This window comes from Anoplophora glabripennis, unplaced genomic scaffold (assembly GCF_000390285.2).
Source record: "Anoplophora glabripennis isolate ALB-LARVAE unplaced genomic scaffold, Agla_2.0 scaffold355, whole genome shotgun sequence".
In the NCBI taxonomy this organism is placed as follows: domain Eukaryota; kingdom Metazoa; phylum Arthropoda; class Insecta; order Coleoptera; family Cerambycidae; genus Anoplophora; species Anoplophora glabripennis.
The window spans coordinates 350958-376132 of NW_019416457.1; the positions used below are offsets into that span (position 1 = coordinate 350958).

Consider the following 25175-nt stretch of genomic DNA (forward strand, 5'->3'; position numbering starts at 1 on the left):
CCTAGAGTCCATGCAAAAGATCACTTCGTGAACGGCGGACCTGTTGGAGCTGTTGGTTTAGCTCATAAAAGTAGCTGGATGACAGCCGACTTATTTATGGATGTACTTAAACATATTGTGCATCATGTATTACCGACTAAGGAAAACCCCGTTTTATTGTTTATAGATAACCACAAATCCCATATATCACTGCCAGCATTGTGCTTTTGTAAAGAAAATGGGATTGTGGTACTTTCATTTTCGCCACATTGTTCTCATAAACTTCAACCACTGGATGTTGGAGTTTATGGACCATTTAAAGCAATGCTAAAATCGGCCTTCAACAACCACACGGCTACTCATCCTGGAAAGCAAATATCAATATACGATATTCCACTTTTGTCTAAGCAACCATTTTTGGCCAGCTTTGTTCCGAAAAACATAACAAAAGCATTTGAAGCTTGTGGTTTGTGGCCGCTAAATATCATATATTTACTGAGGTAGACCTTCAGAGTTCATTCGTAACAGACAGATCAGTTATGCATGAACTTGATCAAAACATCACAAGCGAAAATATCACAACGTTAGAGGATACTTCGGTTTCAAATCAGTTTGATAGTAATATTGCTGGTCCCAGTGGAATTGTCACCCCTGAAGTTATCAGACCGTTCCCAAAAGCTGCGCCAAGGCAAAACATCAACAGAAGAAAACGCAAGTCATGTATATATACTAGTACACCAGAAATGGATGCTATTAAGTCTAAAGAAATAAAAATTCCCAAGGAAGAGAAAAAAAAATGTAAAACGGGTTATTATGGACAGTTCATCGGAGCAGGAAGAAACAGATTCCTCAGAAGCTAGCTATTTTTCAGATGAAGGAATTGATGAAGACAGTGCTATGGAAGTAGAAAATTCAATTTTGGACAGTGACTTGATTTCTTCCGATGACTTTGTGCTTGTAAAATTTGAAACTAATAAAACTTTAGTGTATTATGTTGCACTTGTGAAAAATGTGTTTGACGGTGACATGGAATATGAAGTTCAATACCTGCGACGAAACTTACCTACATGGAGTTTTTCATTTCCAATCATCAGTGACGTGGCTTCAGTTACCAGAAAGGATATTGCGTTCAAGCTGTCGAAACCACTAAATCAGCAGGAGACAGCAAGAACATCTGATCCTTTGAAATTCAGCAAAGATCTCACGATGTATAATGTGAAGTAACACTAGACATTTATTATATGTTACATATTTTAACAGTTGTCCACATGGACCCCTTCTAGTGTCCACATGCGCCTTCTGTTGGGGTGGAAGTGGACAAACACAATTTTTTTTTTAAATAGAGAATACTTATATATTTTTTGTTTATTTTTTAAACATAAATATGTTAGTTATATATTAGATAACATTAGACCAGAGGTGCCAATGTGAACAAAATGTAAAATTAGAGAAAAATAAAATATATATTGGGATTTGAAAAATACTGTCCACATGCACCCCCCTCTCCCCTACGTAATTATACAGTGTGGATAAAAATTGTGGAATATTGCTTATATTTCTTAAAACATTCGTCATATCAAAAACAGGTTTTAATAAAAGTGATAGGGGAAATTATTTCCCGTTTAGTGATATCAAGCAATCTTTCGTAGCACAAAAAATGTGGTTGCCAAGGTAACCGACTTAATTTTTTTAAACGGCACCATATACTTTTTTTGGTGAAAATTAATACATTGTACCTTTCTAAATACGATACAATACAATGTTAATGGGGTCACATAAGAAAAAAGTACAAAAAAAATAAGTTTTCTTTTATGCTTTTGACGCTGTTTATCAAAATAATTATTAACATCGAGTTAGCCATGCCAAAATCAGAACAATGTGAAACTGTCACTAGCTGTCAGTTGCTTGTAATTGTGTGCATTGTTACAGTAAATGTACTTTTTTACTCAATTTTCTGTATACTTAAGTACTTAGTAAGTTATAATGGCGCTTGAATTAAGTGAAACGAAAAGAATACAGGTTTTAATGGTGGTGGGATATGGTGACAGGAAAAGGACACAGCGGGAAGTATGCGAGTTGTTTAACGAACTTCATCCAAACAGACCTCAAATAACCACAATCTTGTTTCTAAATTGTTAAAAAGATTTAACGACACGGGAAGCGTTAAAGACAAATTACATACAGGGCGGCCAAAAACAGCTACTGATGACGATACTGCTTTAAATGTGCTTCTGTCAATACAAGAGAACCCACATTTGTTCAGTCGGGAAGTTGGTAAGGTGCAAGCCATTTCACACCGTTCTGTGTTGAAACAGCTCCACAAGGAAAAGTTTCATCCATACAAGATGCAGCTCGTTCAAGAATTTGTGCAAAATTATTTTGCAAAACGTGTTGAATTTTGTAACACTAGGTATTTTAGATAAATTTAACATGGATTTGGAATTTGGCAAAAAGATTGTGTTCACCGATGAAGCCACTTTTATGCTTCATTGATTTTATAATAAACAAAACTATCGATATTGGTGTCAAGAAAATCCTCACTGGATACGAGAAACTCGAACCCAGTGACCCGAAAAAATTAATGTCTGGACAGGTACAGATATACTAGGAAATAATATTATTGAACCATTTTTTATGGATGGGTACCTAACTGCCGACAAATATCTTATTTGTTGAGAGAACAAATTGTACCTGCTTTGGAGGCCCCAGGTCCAATTCAGAAAATGTGGTTTCAGCAAGATGGAACCCCTCCACATTATGGAAAGGCCATAAGAGAATATCTAAATGAAAAGTTTCCTGCAAGGTGGATAGGTCGCGGAGGTGCCATTAAATGGCCAACAAGGTCACCCGATCTCAATCCGTGTGAATATTTTTTGTGGGGTTACTTAAAAAGTATAGTCTACAAAGAAAGATAAGTATATCTGGAAGATCTTAAAGCGAGGATCAGAATCGAGCTACAGCAAATTCGACACCACACGTTGGCAAAGTTGAGTGATTCGTTTTTAAAGAGACTAAGAATGTGCCTGAAATAATAATGGCCGTCATTTTGAACATTTAATGAATTAGTTCGCATCCGTTCCATTTTTTCATTTATCCTATTAAAATTAGCTTAAAACGTTGATCTTTTGATTTTTTGACTCCTTATTTTAGGACAAAATAAAATTATAAAAATTGAATTTACTGTATTTTTTCTTACGTGACCCCATTAAAATTGTATTGTATCGTATTTAGGATGGTCCAATGTATTAATTTTCACCAAAAAAGTATATGGTGCCGTTTAAAAAAATTAAGTCGGTTACCTTGGCAACCACATTTTTTGGTACGAAAGATTGCTTGATATCACTAAACGGGAAATAATTTCCCCCAACACTTTTATTAAAACATGTTTTTGATATGACGAATATTTTAAGAAATATAAGCAATATTCCACAATTTGTATCCACATCGTATTTTCAAGATCTGGTAAGTTAGATCTCGATAAGTTTGTAATTAAAAAACCTGCCAAACTTCAGTATAAGGGAAGTAAAGCTATTAAAAGTGCAGCTTTGAAGCTGAGCGGTATCCAAAAGTTTATGAAATGTTCCATTTTTTCCAAGGTAGTCAGTCCAAACTTTTCTATAAAATTTGAAGACAAAGTAAAGATGACTGACAACTTAGTGGTAAAAATATTTTCTTTGAAGTTAATCCTTGTACTGAATGTATTGCATAAAACTCTGAACATTAAAAATTACATAAACAATATTTTCATATATTTTTACATAATACTTTTGTGTTTATCTAGGAGCGACTATAATTTAATATTTCCATGGCTAATAATTAATTGAAAGAATAGCGTATATTTTTAGAATCCTAATACCTCATGTTGCCAGTAGCGTTAATAAATTAAAAAAAACAGCTAATAAAATATCTTAGGAGATTATAAAATGATACATAATTAGTTACGGAAGATGAAGTAGTAATTAATTTAAAAAAATTATCTATCGCATTGTCCATTTTAGTGGTGCATTTGGAACTCGATAACTGTAAGAGATAGTTAAATGATTAGATGGGAAAATAATAGAATGTTCTGTTATTAATTTAAGGGCACTTGTAGATCAGTTCTGGTAATTTAGATTTTTGAGATATAAAAAAGGAACCGAGAAACCATCATCTCCTTAGTAACTTTCTTTCTTGTTATGGGCATAGTAATACATTGAATGCTAATAAAAAAGAGTATTTTTAAGAATACAGTTCCGAGTAAAATTATCCGCAAAAAGTTACTATAATAATGTTTTCACAGATTTATAAAAAATTCGTAAAAATAAAAAAAAATGTTAATTTTTTTCAAAATATCTTGAAACCTTAAACAGAACCACTCTGCAAGAGGTTAAAAGTAGTTTATAGAGCAGTTAATAATATATTATTATATTTAGCCAATTTCCTAATTTTTATTCGAGATGCCAATATATGCATCACTAATATAGTCAACCCAGTACATGAAAAATGTTAAAATCAATCGTTGAAAATGGATATAGGCAAAAGACTATTCGAATCGTCTTAAGGTATACAGGGTGATTCATTAATAATTGTACATACGTTAACTGGATAATACTGATCTGAAAATATGAAGAATTTATGAAGAATTGACACATAACGCTTAGATAAAATAAGGCTCCTTACGGAGTTACAGGGTGTTTTATTTAAAAAAATTTAAATGGTTTTTGCCCATTACTTTATCTCTGTTAGATAATTCAACTAATGTAATGCAATCCAATGACAGAAGATACCGACTTAAATAATAATAAATATGACAAATAAATTATATAATAAAAGAAAAATGATTGTGCAGCCCTATGTTTAACTTTAAAAATCTCGAGAAATAATGACTTTACCGCTATGAAGGAATAGTAGGTTAATTGCACACAAAGCATTGAAGAATTAAAAAGTTGTACCAAAATTAAAATTCCGCCAATGGCGTAGAAGTTAGGAATGGGAAACTGCCCCTTTACCCCTGTCGTACGCCACTGGTAGTAGTCATGAACGATTTTGTAGCATTTTTATTAAAAAATTAGAAATATTAGAACATATTAATGTTCTAAAGTATTAAAACTTTATGCCAAGTATGAAATATCAAGCAGGGTTAGAGTAATGGGAAAAAATTATTTAAAATTTTTTAAATAAACCCCCTGTAACTCCCTAAGAAACCATATTTTATCTAAGCGTTATGTGTCAATTCTTCATGTTTTCAGTCCAGGATTATCCACTTAGAGTATGTATAATTATTAATAAATCATCCTGTATATAAGTACGGTTATTAATATATTCTGCTAGTGTTCACGGCCAGCAGAAAACGGTAGCAACATATTATATTGACAGCAAATAATGTCGTCAGTGTTTTCTTTACGACGTTCATTGCTCACAGTGTACGTTGGTGTTTTCTGTCGACAACAAACGTCAATAGAATTTTTTAGATGCTTTAATAGCACGTTATTGTTAGCATTCTATTCCTTAATAAAGAATTTAGTGTTCTTTAAGGTTACAGTGTATAAGATATTTACTTCAAAAAGTCCTACAATGCCTTGTAATGCTTCGCTAAGCAAACAAATTTCATTAGACTATATTGTACTGTTAGAAAGGCAAGCAAAAAACTAAAATAACACCGCAAAAATGTTTATGTAGTTTCGTAGAAAATGGCTAAAAAAAACACTGAGTACACCACTGTATTCTAGTGACAAATCATACAAGATACGTTTGAACATTATTTTATATCTCCTACAACAACCAATACAAGGACCAATAGATATCAGTCAAAAATCAAGTTACTCAGGATTTGTTTGGGATAAATATATTAATATTGTTTAGCATGTATGATAGACCACGTATATTTAATGGTAATGCATATGCATTTTTGCTCCAGAAGTATGACACTTTGATCACTTTGCATATATTAATAACGTTTGCCCATCCAAATGTTGAATTTTTCAAAAAACGTTTTTCTGAAATCGTTTAGAAATGCGTACTATTTCGGTCCAATTTCATACCCCAAAATACAGTATTCTAGTATTTTAAAATAGGTAGAACTTAACTTTCCCCTACCATTTTTTTATCTACATTTTATACAATAAATACTCAAAATTATTTAGTAAATTTAGCATTTATTGAACGTATTCCACATTTTAAACATTTATATTATTTATAGTTATGTTGCAGTGTGTACATTAAACATTGGCTGAACTTTACTCGAAAAACCGGCGACATTATTGCTGTTAACTATTTCTCCTTCTGTCATTGTATGCCATTTAGTAATCATGAAACAGTGGTCCGGCAATCAACGTTCTTTTGTGTTTAAATCTTACTACAAAAATAATGATTGTGTGGTCGCAACACAGCGGCAATTTTGAATTAATTTCAACATTGCTCGTCACAGGAGAGTTCTGCCATGCCATAAAGGAGTGGGTTCGTAAATTTGAAGATACTGAATCAGATGAAAATGTCAAACATAAAAGACCAAACAGAAGTGTCAGAAGTCTTGAAAACATTGATCGCGTTAGAGCATCTGTAGAGCGCAGTCCAAAACGTTCAAGTCGAACACAAAGCCAGGCCTTGGGCGTATCTAGGGCTACTTTTCTTAGAAATTTACACAAGGATCTCAATTTTCATCCTTACAAAATCCAGATTGTCCAAGCATTGAAACCAACAGATCTTCCTGTTCGCCTACATTTTGCTGAAACGATGCTACAGCATGCACTTGACGTTCACAATTTATGGATGTCTGATGAAGCGCATTTCCATTTATCTGGCTATACCAATAAACAAAACAGCCATTACTGGGCTTTGGAAAATCCACAAGAACTTCATCAACAGCCGTTACACAACCCCAAGCGCGCAATATCTTCAATGGGAATCATAGGTCCCTGTTTTTTTTTTTTTGAGGATCACAATGAAAATGCTTTAACAGTCAATGCTTCACGCTATAATGACATGATTAACCAGTTCCTTACACAGCAACTGAACATGTCCAGCAAGATGGCGTTACTTCACATACCGCAAGAGCGTCAATGGATTCCGTGCGAAGATTATTTCCAGGTCGTGTTATCTCCAGATACAGAGACATTGAGGCCCCTAAGATCGCCAGATCTTACGGAATGCGACTACTTTTTGTGGGGCTATCTAAAAAGCAGGGTGTTCATTGACAAACCACAAGATATTCGAGAGCTGAAAATGAAAATTCTGGAAGAAATTGCTAATATTCAGTTGGATAGCAGGCACACAATTATATTGTTATTGATATACTTTGTTTTAATTAAATACAGTTACTTTCGGAAATACGTCGTTTTCAAAACTTTCCGCTCCCTTGGTCCACCTTGTATATCCTTCGTTAATGTTTGAAAATTTTCATCTCCCATCTCTCTTTAATGCATTAAAATCTGCTCCAGCATTAACTAAAATGGTCGGAGAAGATCGAGGCAATGCAATAAGTCTTGAAACGTTTGTAAGCAAATTCGTATTTTTCTCTAGATTTGTTTGGTAATAAATTTGAAGTCACATTTTTGCAGCTGCTACTAACTCTGGTGGTGTCCCGGACTTTTGAACATCACTACCACTGTCCATTTTAAATATTTTTAATATAATTTAGCACTTTTTATTAAAACAAATTTGACTCTTATCATAGCAATAAATAAACAATGATTTCATAAGCAATTCGATTACAATGAAGAAATGTTTGGTATGCATTACTAAAAATTTCTTAGTTCGTATTACTGTATAGTGTTTATGGTTTCAGAAAGAATAGTATGTGCACCTCGTAGTAAAAGCACATTCCCGGACTCAATGCAAATTTGCATTGAGTCCGGGAATGTATTGTTTTTACTAATAGGTGCACATAATATTATACTATTTCTTAGTTGTGACACTTTTCAATAAAATGTAAAAAGACACTGTACATGATGCTATAATATGAATATATCATATCATTATACCTTCTTATATTAATTTCTTACAATTTATTGCTCATCATCACTTACCTTACTTACTCTACATCTATTTCTCCCTCAACGTATTATTTCTCAACCCAGTTTCCAACAAGCATGTCAGAGCTGACAAACTAGAGAGTTGAATGGTGAGCGAAAACGTTAAAATAACTGATAGCCATTCTGGTTTATTCCATTACAAAAACAACTAACTAACGCTAGAATAAATTTATCACCGAAAGGGCACAGCCTGCTGTAAATACAGCGAATTCACGTTGTGCTAATACTTCCAACTGGTTTATATATTCACGGGTATTAGCTAACGGTGCAACGGGTACGGAACAAAGGCATATCCTGCCAGATAAATAAAATAGAAACGACCAACTGAAAGCAAGCAAATCAACAGTTTTCAACAAAACACACTAGAATTAAAATCAATTAAATGCATACAACTGCCACGGGCATTCAAAAATTAAGGGACTGGCAATTTTACGAAATAGCAGTATTGTCAAATATTCCTGCGGCCAGTTTTTCGTTTGCCTCCACTTTTACCAAATCTTTTAAAAACATAGTGAATGCTTTTACAAAACAGGTTCATTCGTTCGTCTTTTAAATTTGCGAATTTACTTACAATGTCTTCATAAAATTGATGATCGGCAATAAGACTTTGCAACAGTCCTTTTTTTGTCGTCATCACTGATAAGTTGTTTAAGCGCTCTTGTGTCATCGTATGTCGATGTCTTAATGCGCTTAAGACACAAAACCTTTCTTTCTATTGAGACACTTGTTGCAGAAATTGTTAAAACTGGGCCAAACAATTTGTATATTTCCGAAAATACAGTTTTAAATTCTTTGTATAATATTTCTATCGTTTCTTCAACTTCTAAATTACGAAATTGTTGGTCTCAGTACAAAATATTATGTTCGTTTATCAAACTATCTATTTCAAAAACGGTTGGATACATTTGTAATAAACAATCAAACGATTTTTCGAAATCAGTTTGCATATATGGGAAATTTTGAGGAATCTATTAAATCATGTAAATTCCCAAAATGAGTAGATACTTAATTAAGGGGAAATATATTTCGAAAATATTTCTAATTCGTCGCAACTTTTGCCCCGTTTACTGTTTTCGCATAATTAAAAATATTTTTAAGTTTTTCTTCGTTTCTTAATTAAAAAATTTTTTGACTAGTTATTTTAATTTGTTTAGACCAGTAGTTTACGTCATTACGTCTTGAAAAAGGTGTTTCAAGAGATAAAACAATATTGTGAGACAGTTTCATTATTAGCTACCTATGTAGGTATTTGATAATATAAGTATCTATTAAATTACGTTAAATTTAGTCTTACTTTGTTTTGTTGTATGGAAGTTATTTTTACTTACTTTAAGCTAATACCTGCCTTGTCCTTATCCTTAAAAACTTTGTACTATCCCTCACACTGACATCAGACACTACCCGCGTACTATGCGACGCGCACATTAACCGCAAACTGAAGCTACAAGACAAGTACAAGCAGCTTTGAATCGGCCTCAGTTCCTTCCTAAATCACGTTATTTTAACCGCCTCGCGTGGAAGGGGAACTGTAGCATATTGTAGGCAAATATGACGGCTTACAAGCAAAGAATTTCTGGCCTCACTGTGGTGGTGGGGACTAGTGGGGAGCAACAGTATCCAGTGCCGCGCCGATGGAAACGGCGAGAGGCGAGATATTCAATATCCAAACAATTATTTTATACTGTTATATTGATTTTTTATAAATGTAATAGGTAATTAGCAATTAATTTACCTGACTGTTTATTTAGGTCAATAGTAGAATAGTAGGTATTAAAATATGCGGTGTGAGAGCCAGACTGTACAGTGAGGCCCGGCCTCAGTTGCTTCATACAACGAGCCGCCACTGTATTGGACGTGCTTTGACTTAATTATTATAACGTTATGAGGTAAACTTGAGTGCTTTGTTTTTTTAAATAGTAATTCAGTGACTCATCTGAAGGAACTAAAACACTCAACAACTAAAAAAATTGAAAATTGAACCAGTTTGCGAAAAATTTTAATAACGTTTTCACCGTGTACCTATAACAAATTTCTACGATTTTAAGAAATTAATAGCCATCAATTCCAGAGACTTCTTTTCATTATCAAAAATTTTGCCTGAACATCTCTGAATTATGTGCTTTTTATACAGGGTGATTCAGAACTTATCCAAAAAAAAATATTCTGGATGTACAGGGGACCCTTATATATACAGTTTTGTAAAGAAAAAATCAAAAAGGGCAGTTCGAAAATAATATAAAAGTATACTTCTGCACGGCATTGGAAACTGGTCCACTGTAAAACCTGAACTCGCACAATGCGACCGGCATGGCGGTGTGACAAAAACGGACAAAAACTTTCGCAAGGAAAGAAATATGTAAATAGAATTTTATCGCACCTATTTTATATCGGCAAATTCTTTTGCTTTTATTAATTAATAGCATTAATTTGTGTTTTTAAATAATAAAATCATTTGACATTTGACCCGATGTTACAATAACAATTGTTAAAAATTTTATCCACCAACGTGTAAACACATTTGGGCCCGTCTTACTCAGTTTCTACGAACTAACACAAATGTTGTCTTGCTTCACCATAACACAAATGCTTCACCATAATACAAATGTTGTCTTGCTTCACNTACCAAAAAAATAAGGAGATACTTTTCTTTCACAAAAATTAACAACTGATTAGATAATTTACTTACCTTAAAGTAGTAACACCCTGGGTTTTCTTGGTTTTAACCGAATAGTATAGCAGCAGTGCTAAACCAAGTGGCGCTCCAAATAATTATCCTAATTCACCCCGCCCGTCTTCACTGTAGCTGGCAGGCCGCTGCTTTTACACAAGTAATACTTAGGTGAGTAGATTTGTAGGAACGTCACATCGGAAACAATAAGGATTTTACAAAAAATTTTCTTACGATATTGACTCCATTTCTCATGCCGCATCTATTCCCAAACTTTTTTGGATAAGTTGTGAATCACCCTGTATAACCTTTATGTTTGCCTAATCTAATATTTCTAGGTTCTAGGTTTTTTCAACATAATTCATTCACGATGTATGCTATAAATGCAATTTCTTGAATTGTGAACAACATTAGTCATTAGTGAATGACGTAAAAACTACGTACTATTAAAAATTAGAATTAAGTTATCATCTTTAATATACGAATCAGAGTGTCTAAATAAATTCTGTATTTTTATTTGCTGCTCTCTCCAGTGTAATATTTTTGGTTACATAAAAATAGTTTAATAAAAATAATTTTTCACTCATTCTTTTGGCGCAAGACTTCAAATAATAATTTTTCCATTTATTCACAGGTGGCCAAATATCCAAAGACGAAAAATTGAAACTATACCAAAAGTAAATAACTTCAGACAATATAAATTAATGAACTGAATTCAACTTATCCTAAAGACATAAGGCACATTGGTCACTAGTATGTGAAGTCCATCACATTTTAAAAAAGATAAGATGAAATTAAAGGACGGCATTGAAAGGACGACTGAAAAGATAGTCAAGTTTTTATTATGAAAGAAATACATTTCTTCTCCACAGCAACAAGATGGAAATAAAAAACCTACTTACAAACTGAGGACTCTTGACGACATAACAACAAAAAAGTATATCTTTATGCTTCCTCTATCATTAGGACAGCGGTTATACGTGCCTTTTTGCTTATATCAGACCTGGCACTTCGAACACATTTGAGCACTAATGAAGTCCAGCGGTCAGTTAAGAGGTTAAAGCAGTTTATTAGATAAAACGATCTTAATGACAAGGAACGCTCAAATTTTAATTATAATTTGAATTGCGCGCCAAAAATTTTTTTATACAATGTGAATCTGAATTAACGTCGAATTCAAATCGGTATGTAACAATACTTTTAAAAATAAATCAGGGTTTTCCAAAAAAACACACTTATACCAACTGATAAATTTAAAAAAATTATTGTTTTTATATTTTCCAAACTAACGGAGATAACCGAACTAAATTGGTTTTCTTAAACACAAAACATGCTTTTTTTTTGTTAATTATTCCAGCCGTAAAAAGCAGTGTTTACCTAGAAATTATTATGTTAAAAGATAAATTGTTATACCGTAACATTATTTATAGTTGTAGGTAATCATAGTTTTTAAATAGAAAAATCTTTAGCGGGGCTTACTTCAGTAAAGGTACAAAAACAGTTGTTAATGAAAATAAATGTCTTCGTTCTGTCTGCACCTTTAATTTGAATTCTTTGAAACTGAAATAAATAAAATCCTACAGTACAGCAAGAATTTGTACTTATTTGCCCCATGTTTTGCTTTAGTTCAACTAATTAGACAAACAAAACTTGATCCTTGCTGCTGACTGAAAGTTTGTTCAAGTGAAATCAATAAAGGTCAAAGCAAATACTACAAATTGTTACGTTTCCAAGTTATTTGAATGTAATTTAACAACTGCATTTGCTTTGCTAGTTCTATGAATACAGAATTGGTTAAAACTCACAACCGTTTCCTTTAATAAAATGTATCATAAATACTTTATATTGAGATTTGCTTCTTTAAAATTAATATATATTTCCTAACCGATATAGAAAAATAACAGTGGCGGTGGTGCGGGGGGCGCCGCCCCCCTTTAAAATTTTCATAGTAAAAAAGTTTAATTTAAAATTTGGTTTATAATGTTATCCACATAATTAAATAGATTAACATTATGCAACACGGTAAAAAGGAAATTTTAATTTGTATAATATGCAATCAGTTTAACTCGACTTGCAAAATTCGTTTGCAAAACTCCTCGTTGCTCGCCTCTACATCACTACAAGTGTTTACAGCGGTGGTCATGGTTACCGTCAGGCATCAGTGAAAGATGGAGTGGAAGTAGCACATATTTACATTGCAATTCGGGCTCTGTTCAGTCCGACCGTAACCAAATAATAGCTATTCTCCGCTTTTTTTCATAATAAACATAATTTGTTCAGGCGTGGTGTAAAATTTTGTTACTTACATATTGTTTTTTTTTGCGTTTTTTAAGTTTAAATTGGTTGTCGCACTTGCAGTGCTATCTATTGTAAAATCAATGGTGCGAGAAATACCAAACATTAATGAAAAAGTAATTGAAAAGCTTATTTCGGACAACAGCAGAATAATGGATTCTTACTATAAAAAATAGCGTTGAGTACATTTTTCCTATATTGTCAATTTAAAGCTAATCCTAGCTAGGAGGAAGTAATTCTTCATTAATGTGAAATGTGAATAAATAAACAGAGGGAACATATTTACTACGTCCCTAGTAAAGTCCTAGATTGACGAAGAACATGTAAGTCCGTTCTGACGAATGTGAGACTGGAAGGACTATTATTGTTGGGATAATTAATATTTAATAAAAAAAAATATACGGTTGTTGTAATATTTCGCAATATTCTTTGACCATGTAAATGTAGATTCACAAATGCTTAATTTTTTAGGTAACAAGTAGGCACAATTTCATTGTTTTTTTTTTCAGTTACTTCCATTTATTTTAAATATTGTTAAATATAATTAAATCAAAATCGTTAAATTTAACACTTTTTTATAACTGCTAGAATTATCTTTTGAAAGAATCTACAAGATAGTATTTTTTTAACCACGTTCACTTTAGCTCTTCAAGTTTTTGGTTGCGATATCGAAGATCTTTCTTTTTAAGGAAAATAACTTCTTTGCTTTACGTGTTGTTCTTTTTTTATTATTATTCACAACATAATTCTCTACCAACCGTTGGCACCAATCCATCCACGACGAAAAGGCATAAAATAAATGAGACTAACTAAAAAAATCATCTTATAGATATCTTTAAATTAGCAGAGTTACATTCATATGAACTCTTTTTTTTACAGGATGTCCCATCTAAGACGAATTTCCTAAGTATGATGAGGATTAGTAATAGGAATATAAAACATTGGTGAATCTCAATGTCAATGATCTCTGACATTGACCTAGTTTAGTTGAACTATACTTTCACTGTCAGTTTAAATTTAAGCAGAGTCTCATCCTAACGCTTCCGAAAGGAACGAAGGTTAGCCACAGCTGTGCTGGTGAGATGCCATATCGCTTTCGAGAGACGACAACTGCAAATTGTCTTCACACCTGTTATGATATGATAGGATGGTAAATAGGTTTGTTGCATTTTTATTTTACTAGTACTTCTAACTTTATTATCAATTTACGAGTAAGTGTATAACTTTAAAAAGTGATCTATTTCAGTGTTTATCAACGGTATAGCGTATCTTTTGTTTTAATTTTCAGTTCTTGTATCTTATGAAAACGCATGTACATGAATTAAGAAGGAGTTGATATGGTTACAGTCTACATTTTGTCTGGAGACAATATAAAACGGTATCAGAACATTAACCTAACCATGAAGTAGGTACCGACTAAGAAAATGTGTAAAATTGATTCAACATTTATGAGATTATGGGAGTTTTGAATGGCAATACATTAATGTTGGACGGGAACAAACTCAGATAATGAGAAATTTGGAACCAGAAATTTTAAACGCCGTGAAATATGATGAAGATTAGCTACAAAATTTCAAGTGTCATATGCTGTAAAAATCAGGTGAGTAAACTTTACTTACTTTTGTGTATTTCATTTATGGTTTATTGATTCCTGCTTGATTTTTCTGTTAGATTACTTATTAAGTATTGTTTCACAGTTTATCTTATTTAAAATAATTAAATTTCCGCTTATGTGGGATGATAGGACACCTGACGAACACCCACTCAAAAACAGTAAAGCGCTAAGGAGCAGTATCTCACGGTGGGTAGTGTGAAAATTTGCATACATTTGCATTTTAATAACCTTTCCCTTATGAGATGAGACAAACATGCATAGCACAGTTCCTAATTGTCCATGCGCTGAAACTAACGCGCGCCGTTGTTCGAAGTCACACCAGCATGTCCAGCGGCGAAGTATGAAAATTACTAAAAAAAAGTTAAAGAAAAAATATAATTTCATAACAGCCTGATTCATTTATTTCTGCACTTCCGAGAATGAATTCAATAACTAACTCGACATCCATCAGATTATTTCTTTGGAGGACTTGAAACTTCTTAAAAGTTAATTTTAAAAAACTGCAATACTTTGCATCTAGATATTTAGTTCGTTAACGCTTATGGGTTTGATATAGATTTGCTCACTTGTGCTGCTGGAAGCAAATCTGTTGAGTAAAATACAAAAATATTGTTTATTTGTGTGTGAGATGATGCAATTTTGTTATTTGTATATAGCAGTTTGCTACAGATCATAAAAATCATTGATATCTTCATCAAAGTTCAGAGCAATAAATATTGCCAATTTAGTGTATCTTAGAAGCCAATTCTGCTTTTATTGCTTCTAATCTACTTTGTATGGAAGAAACCATTTATACACAATTTGAATAAAACAGAAAACTGATAACATGCATGAGTAGGTAATATTTATTTCCTTCCTACAATGAAAATAAAATTCCCTTTTCAGTGAATATAGGAGCCGGTATGTTATATTGTTTTAAACGTTTAGTCCAATTTAATAAAGGAATCCCCTTCAAATCCTATTCAAAATAAAGCTTGATAAAAGGCGAAATGTGTAAGAATTAGATTAACAGGCTGTTGGCGTTTCCTCCGGGTACGGCACCTTTTTTATGAAATTGAATTCTAATACTGTATTTTTAGTATACTCACATCTAGGAGATGCATCAGGGAAGCTCTGGATGAGGCCTGTAGGCGAGTCATATCCGTCAGGACCTGACACAATTCTGCACTTAACCTAGAGGTGGCCGCGTGACTAGTCAATGTGGCCCTCTTTAGTGTCTCTCCAAGAGCAAAAATCCACATCTAAAAAATATATATGCTATAATAACTGTTCGAAGTAATTTCAAAACAGTTCAACTTCCAATTATATTTGTTACTGTTAAATATGTGTTATATGTGTCTACCAAAGATACTCTTGAACATTTGATCAAGTGTTTCTTAAGGTTAGGGTTTTATAGACAAGAAATCGCACTTTTAGTAAAGCAATAATAGAACAAGTAGATCCATCCAGGAAGTAGGAAGTGACGAAACGTAACACTAAACTAGAGCAATTTCCTTTAATTTTTCGCACTGAAAGATTGCGGAAAACATGTAAACATCAGAAAATGTACCTCTTCTCTTTTGTCCAGAAAATTTGTAAATATACTTAATAATTGTGATTAATAGTTTCCTAAAAACATTCTGTTCTAAACAAAAAATTGCGTATATAAAGTAATCTGAAACAGTGGTATTCAAAGAAGGCTAGGTAGGTGCATACCGGGTGTGGCGTGTATAATCTATATAAATTAAACTGCAGTTTCCTAACGATGTTTGTAATAGAAAAGTCTTATACGAAAAAGTTCTATTTTTGCGGTTTTTTCGTAAATTAAAGTTCATTTATTCAACGAAAATGAAGGCCGAAGTTCAATTATGGATCAAAATATTTTCTCTGGAACGGTCCTGTCCGTGTGTTGTACGATGAGTGCTGTAGACCAAGCGCGAAGAATGATATTTTCTTATTATAATAATTAATAGTAATTAACTATATTAAATGCAAGCAAAACCACATCCGTAAGCATCTGTAGTTGCCAACTGCGTGCACTAAACAAACTCCATTAAAATATGGAACAAAATGAAATAAAACTTACCATTTCTAGAGAAAATGTTGAAATTAATCCTCATTAGCGTGGATACAGGCATGAAACCGACGGCGACGCACCCAATTTTGGCGAATATTTTCCCAAATTCCAAATATTCCCCTAATTATGACAGCAGCTTCAAGTATACGGTTTCGCAATTCCCAATTGGGGTATTGTAAACCAACGACTTCAAGTGACTTCAAAGATAAAAGTCCATTGGAGTTAGATCGGGTGACCAAGGTGGCCATGGCACAGGAACAAAGCGTCCAATCCATCGCAGAGAAAACATTTCATTCAAAAGTGTCGTTACTTCTCGAGTACTGTGTGGAGGAGCCCCATCTTGAAGATAAAACATGCGTGCCCGAACTTGTAATGCCACATTGTCCAATAATTCAGGTAACCGGTTCTCCAAAAAGTTAGCAAATGTTGGTCTATTTAGTCGTCCTTCAAAGAAATAGGGACCCACAAGTACATCACCTATTATGTCAGCCCAAACATTTACCGAGAACCGATGTTGAAAATGAGTTTCCCTAATCGCGTGAGGATTTTCATCGGCCCATATGTGCATATTATGGATATTCACTTCATCACGGGTAAATGTCGCCTCATCTGTTACACAAACATAAGCAGGAAACTCTAATTGATTGGCACATTGCCGTAAAATCCATGTACAAAAACGCATTCGTTGATCACAATCCGGGGGTAAAATCTGTTGAACTGGTTGCAGATGATAGGGGTGCAACAGCTGGCGCCTTAAGATGGTTAATTGTGTGGTCTTCGTCAAGGTTTTCCAACACTGCATCTTCAACATTAAGGTTCACTTGCTGACCACGTCCTTCTCCTCGAGGAATAACACTTCCCGTATCTCGCAGCCGCTGAACGCAACGCACTGTAGGATTGTATTTGCGCGTGGGGGGTGACGTTGTGGCTATCGTTCCCGGCACAACCTAGTCGCCGCGAGCGCATTTTCTCCGGCTGCACCATATACTAGAGTCGTTTCAAAATCTCATGAGCTGCGAAATGCGCGAAAGGTGTAGCGTATCCGCATAATTCTTCTAATAAGCACGTTGTGAAAACATTGACTCAGAATTAGACCATGTGCATCATTACAAGTAGAAATGAGCTAAGGGGCTCGGGCATCAATAAAGTCAACTGGCGTTCGTTATATATATATATATTTATTGTTTAAATTAAAATAATAAAGAATAGGGCATTTTATTATGATATTTGTAATCGGAGCAAAGGCTTGTTTACGCTACGAGAGCTCGAGATAGACTGTGAATAATGGATGTAATGTTTTTAGGACGTAGAACAATTTAGGCGACGCGACGGTCGGAATTATGTTTCTGCGCATATGAAGGTCAAAGCTCATAAGATTTTGAAACAACTCTAACACCATATCGACAGGTTCGGAAATAGTAAATGCATTGTTTTCTCGGTTCATTGTAAAACTAGTTTGTGCACAAACTAAAAAATTAAGCAAAGTAAGAAATAAGAATCTCGTTTTCAATGTAATCGGCACGCTATTCTTATTTTTTACTTTATAAAAATTACACTATCACTATAGTGCAATTACAAAATCAAAGCTTTTTATCTGGAATCTTTCACTCTTTAACACTGACGGGTCGATGGACGATGCTTAATATTTAATAATTAAGTGGATAATGAATTCAATACAAATACAAAATGTTGACTGCACAAACTTTTTTAACAATGTAACCTAACCTTTTTTTAGTATTACTAGTATTAGATTATACCGACCTAAGTTATAAGGTTGCATCTCGGGTTACACAAAAACATTTCCAAAGTTTTTAATAAATAACACAGGGTCGGCTTTCATTTTCGATGAATAAATGAACTTTAATTTACAAAAAAAAACTCGAAGATAGAACTTTTTCGTATAAGACTTTTCTATTACAAATATCATCAGGAAGCTGTAGTTTAATTTTTATAGATTATACACGCCACACCCTGTAGAGGTGAAACAAAAATTAAATTAATAAAACAATTTCATTAGTTTTGAGTATTTCACAATATTATATAACTGTTTATTCATTTGCTTATAGAATAAAAATTCCAACTAGCTTAATTCAGTAGCCTTGTATGCTCAAGTTTTTCGTATACTTACCATTAACCAATCTATGTCTAAATTCCAATGTAAATAAGTATTGATGGTAAGAGGTAACAAAGGAATTAGGCAATGAAATAAATAGTTAAAAAAATACTATTTATATGCTATCTAACATCTAATCCTAACTTCTGGCCTACTAACTCCAATTTAAATCAACTATGAAAGTTAGATTTACATTAGATTTTGGGCATTAAATGTGCGTTCTTTTGAGTATCTAGTAATCAATATACCTACTAAGAGAGGATCAGTTAATCAGTCACAACAAAAACATGATAAACGGATATTTTGTGAGGAAAAATGGGATCGTGTAGGCATATAAACTTGTGTGAGATAAGTATTCCAATGCGGCAATTCAGCAAAGATGAAATAGAAAAGAACTAACGGTATGAGGATAAAATAAATACACAATTTTAAACACCACGATGACTAGTAAAATAGAACTCCAAACAATTAAAAGTTACCAGATTAAATTAATCAACAGATCACTTTTATTAAACTTAAATTAGGAACACATAAAGGAACATTAATTAGTTTGCGTAGTTGCACCAAATTGGAGGACAATTAGAATCAGCGCGATCAGACAACATTCCATAAGAAATTCTATTAATAAATCACATCCAACTTGACTGGACGTATTGAGCAAGCTGTTAATTGAACATATTGAAGATCGAACTTGTGTTATCTCTCAGGGAACTACTCTATAAAATGAAACTGTCGCAAAGTATATTTCTTTACTTGAGGAAGTTCATACGCCATTTTTTGCCACAGTAACACAATTATTGAATAATCGAATTAAAAAGTTTTCCGTTCCGAAGATTTCTTATATAAGTTCATTTTTTGAAAACACAACTTTGCCAAAGAATAGCAGAGTATTATTATCTGTTTGAGTATTTCGCCTTCTACAAGAAAGAAAAAATAATTGAATAATTCCATGTGTCAGTTAAAGGTTGGGATTTAATGGAACCATTTTTATAGATGTGATGGAGATAAGAATGTATAAAGTAAGAATACGAGTAGAGTGGATAAGAGAAAATATGTTTTTATTTTCCAATTCATTATTGAAAAAAAAATTGCTAATTTGTGAAATGAGGTTGTCCTTGAAAATTTAAAGTTTTCATGTATATGAGGTCATTTCTCATTTTTTCTCAAAAACACACGTTTTGTTCGTTCGTTCTTTTATTTTCGACTGTTTTCTATAAAAATGAGGTAGCAGCGTTTTAAATTTATGTAATTTCAGGTCAAACAAAGTGTCGTATAGCCTCAGCTCGGGTAGTAAAAGCCCGGCGACACATCCCAAGAATTCATGTTTAACACTAAAAGCAGTTGAAGCATAGAATAACCCATTAAGACGTGTCAATTCTCTAGTGAACAGTTCACTCTTAAGGTCTATTTACACACATCAGTGCCGTGTCAGTTCAGTATCAGTGTCAGTGAAAAATAAAATATCGTTGCCTCAATAGAGGTGTTCAGACACGTCCGGCACAGTGCCGTTTTTTACCATCACTGCTGCTTCAGTGTCCGTTCCGTGATTTTTAAATACGTCGGCAACTATGAGCTGACGTTATTATATTGCAAGTTGTGTTTGATATTGTGCAAAACCATACTTATCGTATCAACTTCGACGTCACCTGTTACATGGGCCTTGTATAATAATGAAAACGTAATATTGACAGTTGGTAGAAGGAAGCGCAAAAAACAAACGCTTATAGGTGGGGAATTCGCGCCCAGTGAAAATATATAAGTAGTGAAAAATTAAAAATGTTTAACCCGTATTAAGTACTTTGTTGTTAATTGTTCTATGTAATCTTATGATTGTGATTATTATAGATGTTTCATGATAATAATTCTGCATATCTTTAGCCTTCATTGTTTTATGCTCAGGGGCGTATATTTTTCTAAGGTAAAATTGTTATTAACGATTGCTCATTATTTATTACATGTTAAAATATGTATATTGTCGTGACCGCCCGGATATTGCAATAACGACTTCTTTATTTCACATTTAACTTGTTTTACCATGATTAAGTTGTTCTTTGATTTCTTGTGCTCACTTTATGTCATACGTCTATACGAGCCTTGTTGAGTTTACTAACATTTTCGCCCGTGCGGAACGAATCTGGATTAAGCTCGATTGCCTCCCGTATGGGACTCCAGTGTTATGAAGGATCTTCCGAAATCTCAACTATAGCTGGATTGCCTCCCGTATGGGACTCCAGTACCTTCCGGCTCTGCCGGCTAACTAACACCAAACCTCTTCAGTTTTACTTGGAAGTGTGTATGACTAATATGAGGTAACAGATGACATTTAGTGACACATTAAATGAGACAGGTCTTATTTATCATTAGCAAAGGATCTTAATTTATGCCTTTGGTTAGCGGTTGTTTTGTATTTATATTTGGGTAGTTAGAGCAACGATCGTGGGTTTCTCTGCCATGCTCTTTCCCCACAGGAGCTCTAGGTGAGCCTGGCACTCTCATTTTATGTTAAATGGTTGTTAATGTTTTTGTTGTTCTTTCTATTTGTCACATGTTTAATTTGAAGACTGTTGTACGTAAATAATAAAGTTAGGTGTATTTACTCTGCTTTTGTTTTATAAAATTAAACCATACTTCCCCTCTTTAAAGTTAGTAGCCAGCGCCTTCCGGTCAATTAGAAAATAGAACGTAGGTATTTCTCATGACGACCACATATTTTTGGCCACAACTACGTTTATATTTATTTTTTTCGATCGAACCTGGGGTTGTTATACTACAATTGATCGAGTTGGTACGGAATTATTCAGAATTATATGATTTGTCAAACAAAAAGCCCTGATAGGTAGATTTTGAAATGCTTGTTTTTGCTGAATACTATTCAGGTTCACTTTTTTTTTATTTTATTTTCTTCCTCTTTCTCGTCTAGAGCTATAACAATAATTGCCAATCATCAGTAAAATAAGGCATCTTGGTTCACTGAACTTCATTTCACTGAAAACACCAGGCATACTACGGATGTGTGTGAATTGGTATCACTGATCGATGCTGATTGGCACTGATACTGAACTAACAAGACACTGATACGGGCACTGATGTGTGTAAATAGACCTGTACTCTGGCGGCAAATTGATATATTTAAAGTTCTTCTAGGATTAAACCTTTCCTTACGAGACTCGAAACCCCTAGATGTGGTTCAACCTGAGAAAGACACAGATAATGGTAACGTATATAGTAAAATTATACTGCATAAATCAAAATAATACATACATTCTAAAATAGTAGAAGATCATGTGAGAAAACAATAAACACAAGTTTGAAACAACCGTGACAAAATCAAAACACTGCCGTAAATAACTAATAAAATAAATGACACTTAAACCATTGAATAATGATTTGGATTTCTACATATATCACGGCAGCAAACATTGTTGATATTATATGAACAAAAAAATTTCATTTCGTTACGAACGCTGTTTTTGCGATTTCGCAAAAATAAATTCGCATTCGTTCTGATATGTATCAGACTTAATAACTATTATTTGTACATATTTATGTCATTTTAATATTTATGCTAGATAAAGTATTTAACCTAAATACACGCAGATACGGCTATTTACATTCCATGAGAGGAATGTAGAAAATTTTTATCAGGCGGCGGTTCGTTTGATTAAAATCCAAGGAAGGTTAATGCGCTTTATTCTAAAGGAATATATATGAAGGTATTTAATTTTGAAATTTAGTAGTAGCTTTAGTAGTACCCCTTTTAATTCGTAATAATAAAGAAACCGGAACAAGTCACTAAAATCGTAATAAATCGAATACTTACGGCAATGCCTACAAGACGATCGGTGTTATTTACAATAGAAACATTTAAAATAAAGCTAAACGGTGCGAGATAGCTATTTTAATAAAGTATACCTTTTTTATGTAAAAAAAGTTGAAAAATAAGAATTTGTTACCAAAGATACATTAAAGTACAAAAAAGTTATGTCGTTTCCAACACCTTCGGCACCTACGGCAGCTGGCGCCCTCTATGAACTATAACCAAAATGTGAACAAATTTCAATTCCGCTGTCCAAAGAACCCCAAACCCCAAAATTTTGTGTAGATAATTGCATTTATTAAGAAATAAATGGAAATAAACTAAAATCATATTTTACATTTAACACCCTGTATCTCTTTAACTATCAACATTTGGACTAAGGTAAGTTCGGCTAATTTGCAATATTTTTGCTTCGGGAATCTATCCATGAATTTTGGCCCATTACCTCGGGACCACCCTGTATACTATAGAAATGAACAACTTCAAATTAATTATTTTTACAAGGATTTAGAAGTATTTAAGAATAACTAACACGTGTTTCGTAAAATAGATACATTAATGTACTTAAAACTTACAAAAAACGATATAAAAGAATATTGCTAAAAAATAAAGTAAAAATTTAAAATTAGCCGTGTTATTCCTAATGCGCATGCTCGGGAATAATAGCCTCATACGCAGGTGAGACCTTGTTGATCTGTCATTGTTGTCATCTTTAGAGTATTTTCTCTTCTTTTGTTTAATATTGGCATTTTCTGGTTGTACTAAGTATTTTAATTGTGTTTCTTAGTATTGTACTGTGACAGTGTATTGATCGAGTGTTTTTTTTCTTCAAGTCGTTTATTATAGATAACCATAACCAAACTTTTCTTGAATGATAACCTCTTGCGAGGCTACTTCGCTTACATGAAATTATTTTTACGGAGCATGCTCAGCAACACTGATATAATTTTAATTTATTAATTATTACCATAAAAGTCAACATTTTTCTATAAATTTAAAAAGGTATATAAATTCTATAATTCTTTTAGTTTGTCACTTGGGGTTTGAAACTTCTTAAATATTTTTAATATTGCTAGAATATCACGAAATTTAAGGTCATGACAAAGAAGATACATTTTTTGGCACAATTCCAAAGTACATAAGGTCGAAAATCGATCTAGTAAAAATATTGACAAATTCTTCATGACAATGTGCACTATGAGATTATTTGGCGTATATGACGTCACTACTAAAAATGTCTATTATTGAAAAATATTACTTTACCTTATTAAAGTTATTATGGAACGAATAGCAAATTGACTATTAAATTTAATGTATTTTTCTTATTTCAAAAATACAGAAAAAGTAATAATTACAATACCTATTTAAAAAAGCATTAAAACCATTGATTAAAATGCATTTTATTAAGCTAGCTAAAACGCAGTTACCTATAGTTCGTCAATAAAATTCTGTTCGTCTATATTAATAGTTTAATTTATCAGCATAAAGCAATATATTTTAACCTATAGTTCATCTGCATTGGTCCCATTTGTCATCGTCAGGATCATATACGCAGCATCCATCATCCCTCACAAGGACATTTTCCATTAATCCTTTCGGTGCACCTTTTCGTACTATATAATAAATCGTATCTCACCTCAAATAACTACATATTCACGAAATATTCCTTTATAATAAAGGAGGTCTTGTCACCTAAGACACTTCCATTAAATTATTTCCACAAGAAAGGAGTATATTAGTGCGATATTCACCTTTCCTACCGATATCAACAATTATTTTGTGTGTCAAACTTGCTTCTATAGCCCAAATACTTTTGTGGGAAAATTTGTAAAACATCATTTTTATGCTATTTTAAAGAATTTTTAAAAAACCGTATACAACGTATATTCGTACTCCTTATTATTCCTTAGACTGATCTAAAGAATCACTTCTTTATTTCAGAACAACTAAATCCTTGCTACGTTATGCGCTCTCGAAGGGGCCATGTCTGGATGAAGAACTCCAGCAATAATTCACCGCAGGAATAAATGTCATATATGGCCATTTTTTTCTAGACCCGTATCCTCTAAATTACTTGATATAAAAAATTGAAGAGGATAGTAGATCATATCTTAAGTAAATAAAAACAATGAATACGCCTAACTTAACGCTCTGGATCCCTTTTCACATTTATTGATTGATTTATTTATTTTTTATTTAGACAATACACTACCCTACAGAAATTCCAATTACAGGGTGGGTACAAACAGAACACTACATCATACACTACATGATATGAGATAAGTAACAATACAAACCATTACATACCTAAACAATTAGACAAAACAGTATATAAAAATGAAAAAACAAATATAATTTAATTTGTAAATGTAACTTTTTTAATTATGGCTATGTTACAATTAAAAATATCAAACTGATTTTGAAACAGATTATATTTATCACACATTTGAAAAGATAGATAGATAGACAATATCATTAATGAACATATTAAAGAACAGAGGACCAAGAACCGATCCTTGCGGTACACCGCAAGGATCGATTGATATTGCAATAATAAAAAAGAAGTCGTAAATATAACGTGACCTTCCACAACGAAATATATATTTTTGTATGCGCCTTAAGG

At 32.9% G+C, this 25175-nt stretch overlaps 1 protein-coding gene across 1 annotated transcript in view; it reads right to left on the reverse strand.

Moving 5' to 3' along the window:
* LOC108906965 overlaps positions 1-25175 on the reverse strand; it is a 238826-nt gene that overhangs the window by 113052 nt on the left and 100599 nt on the right. The window contains exon 3 of the mRNA XM_018710424.1: positions 15655-15807. Within this exon, the coding sequence (XP_018565940.1) occupies positions 15655-15807 (153 nt within the window). The remainder of the gene's footprint in view (positions 1-15654; positions 15808-25175) is intronic.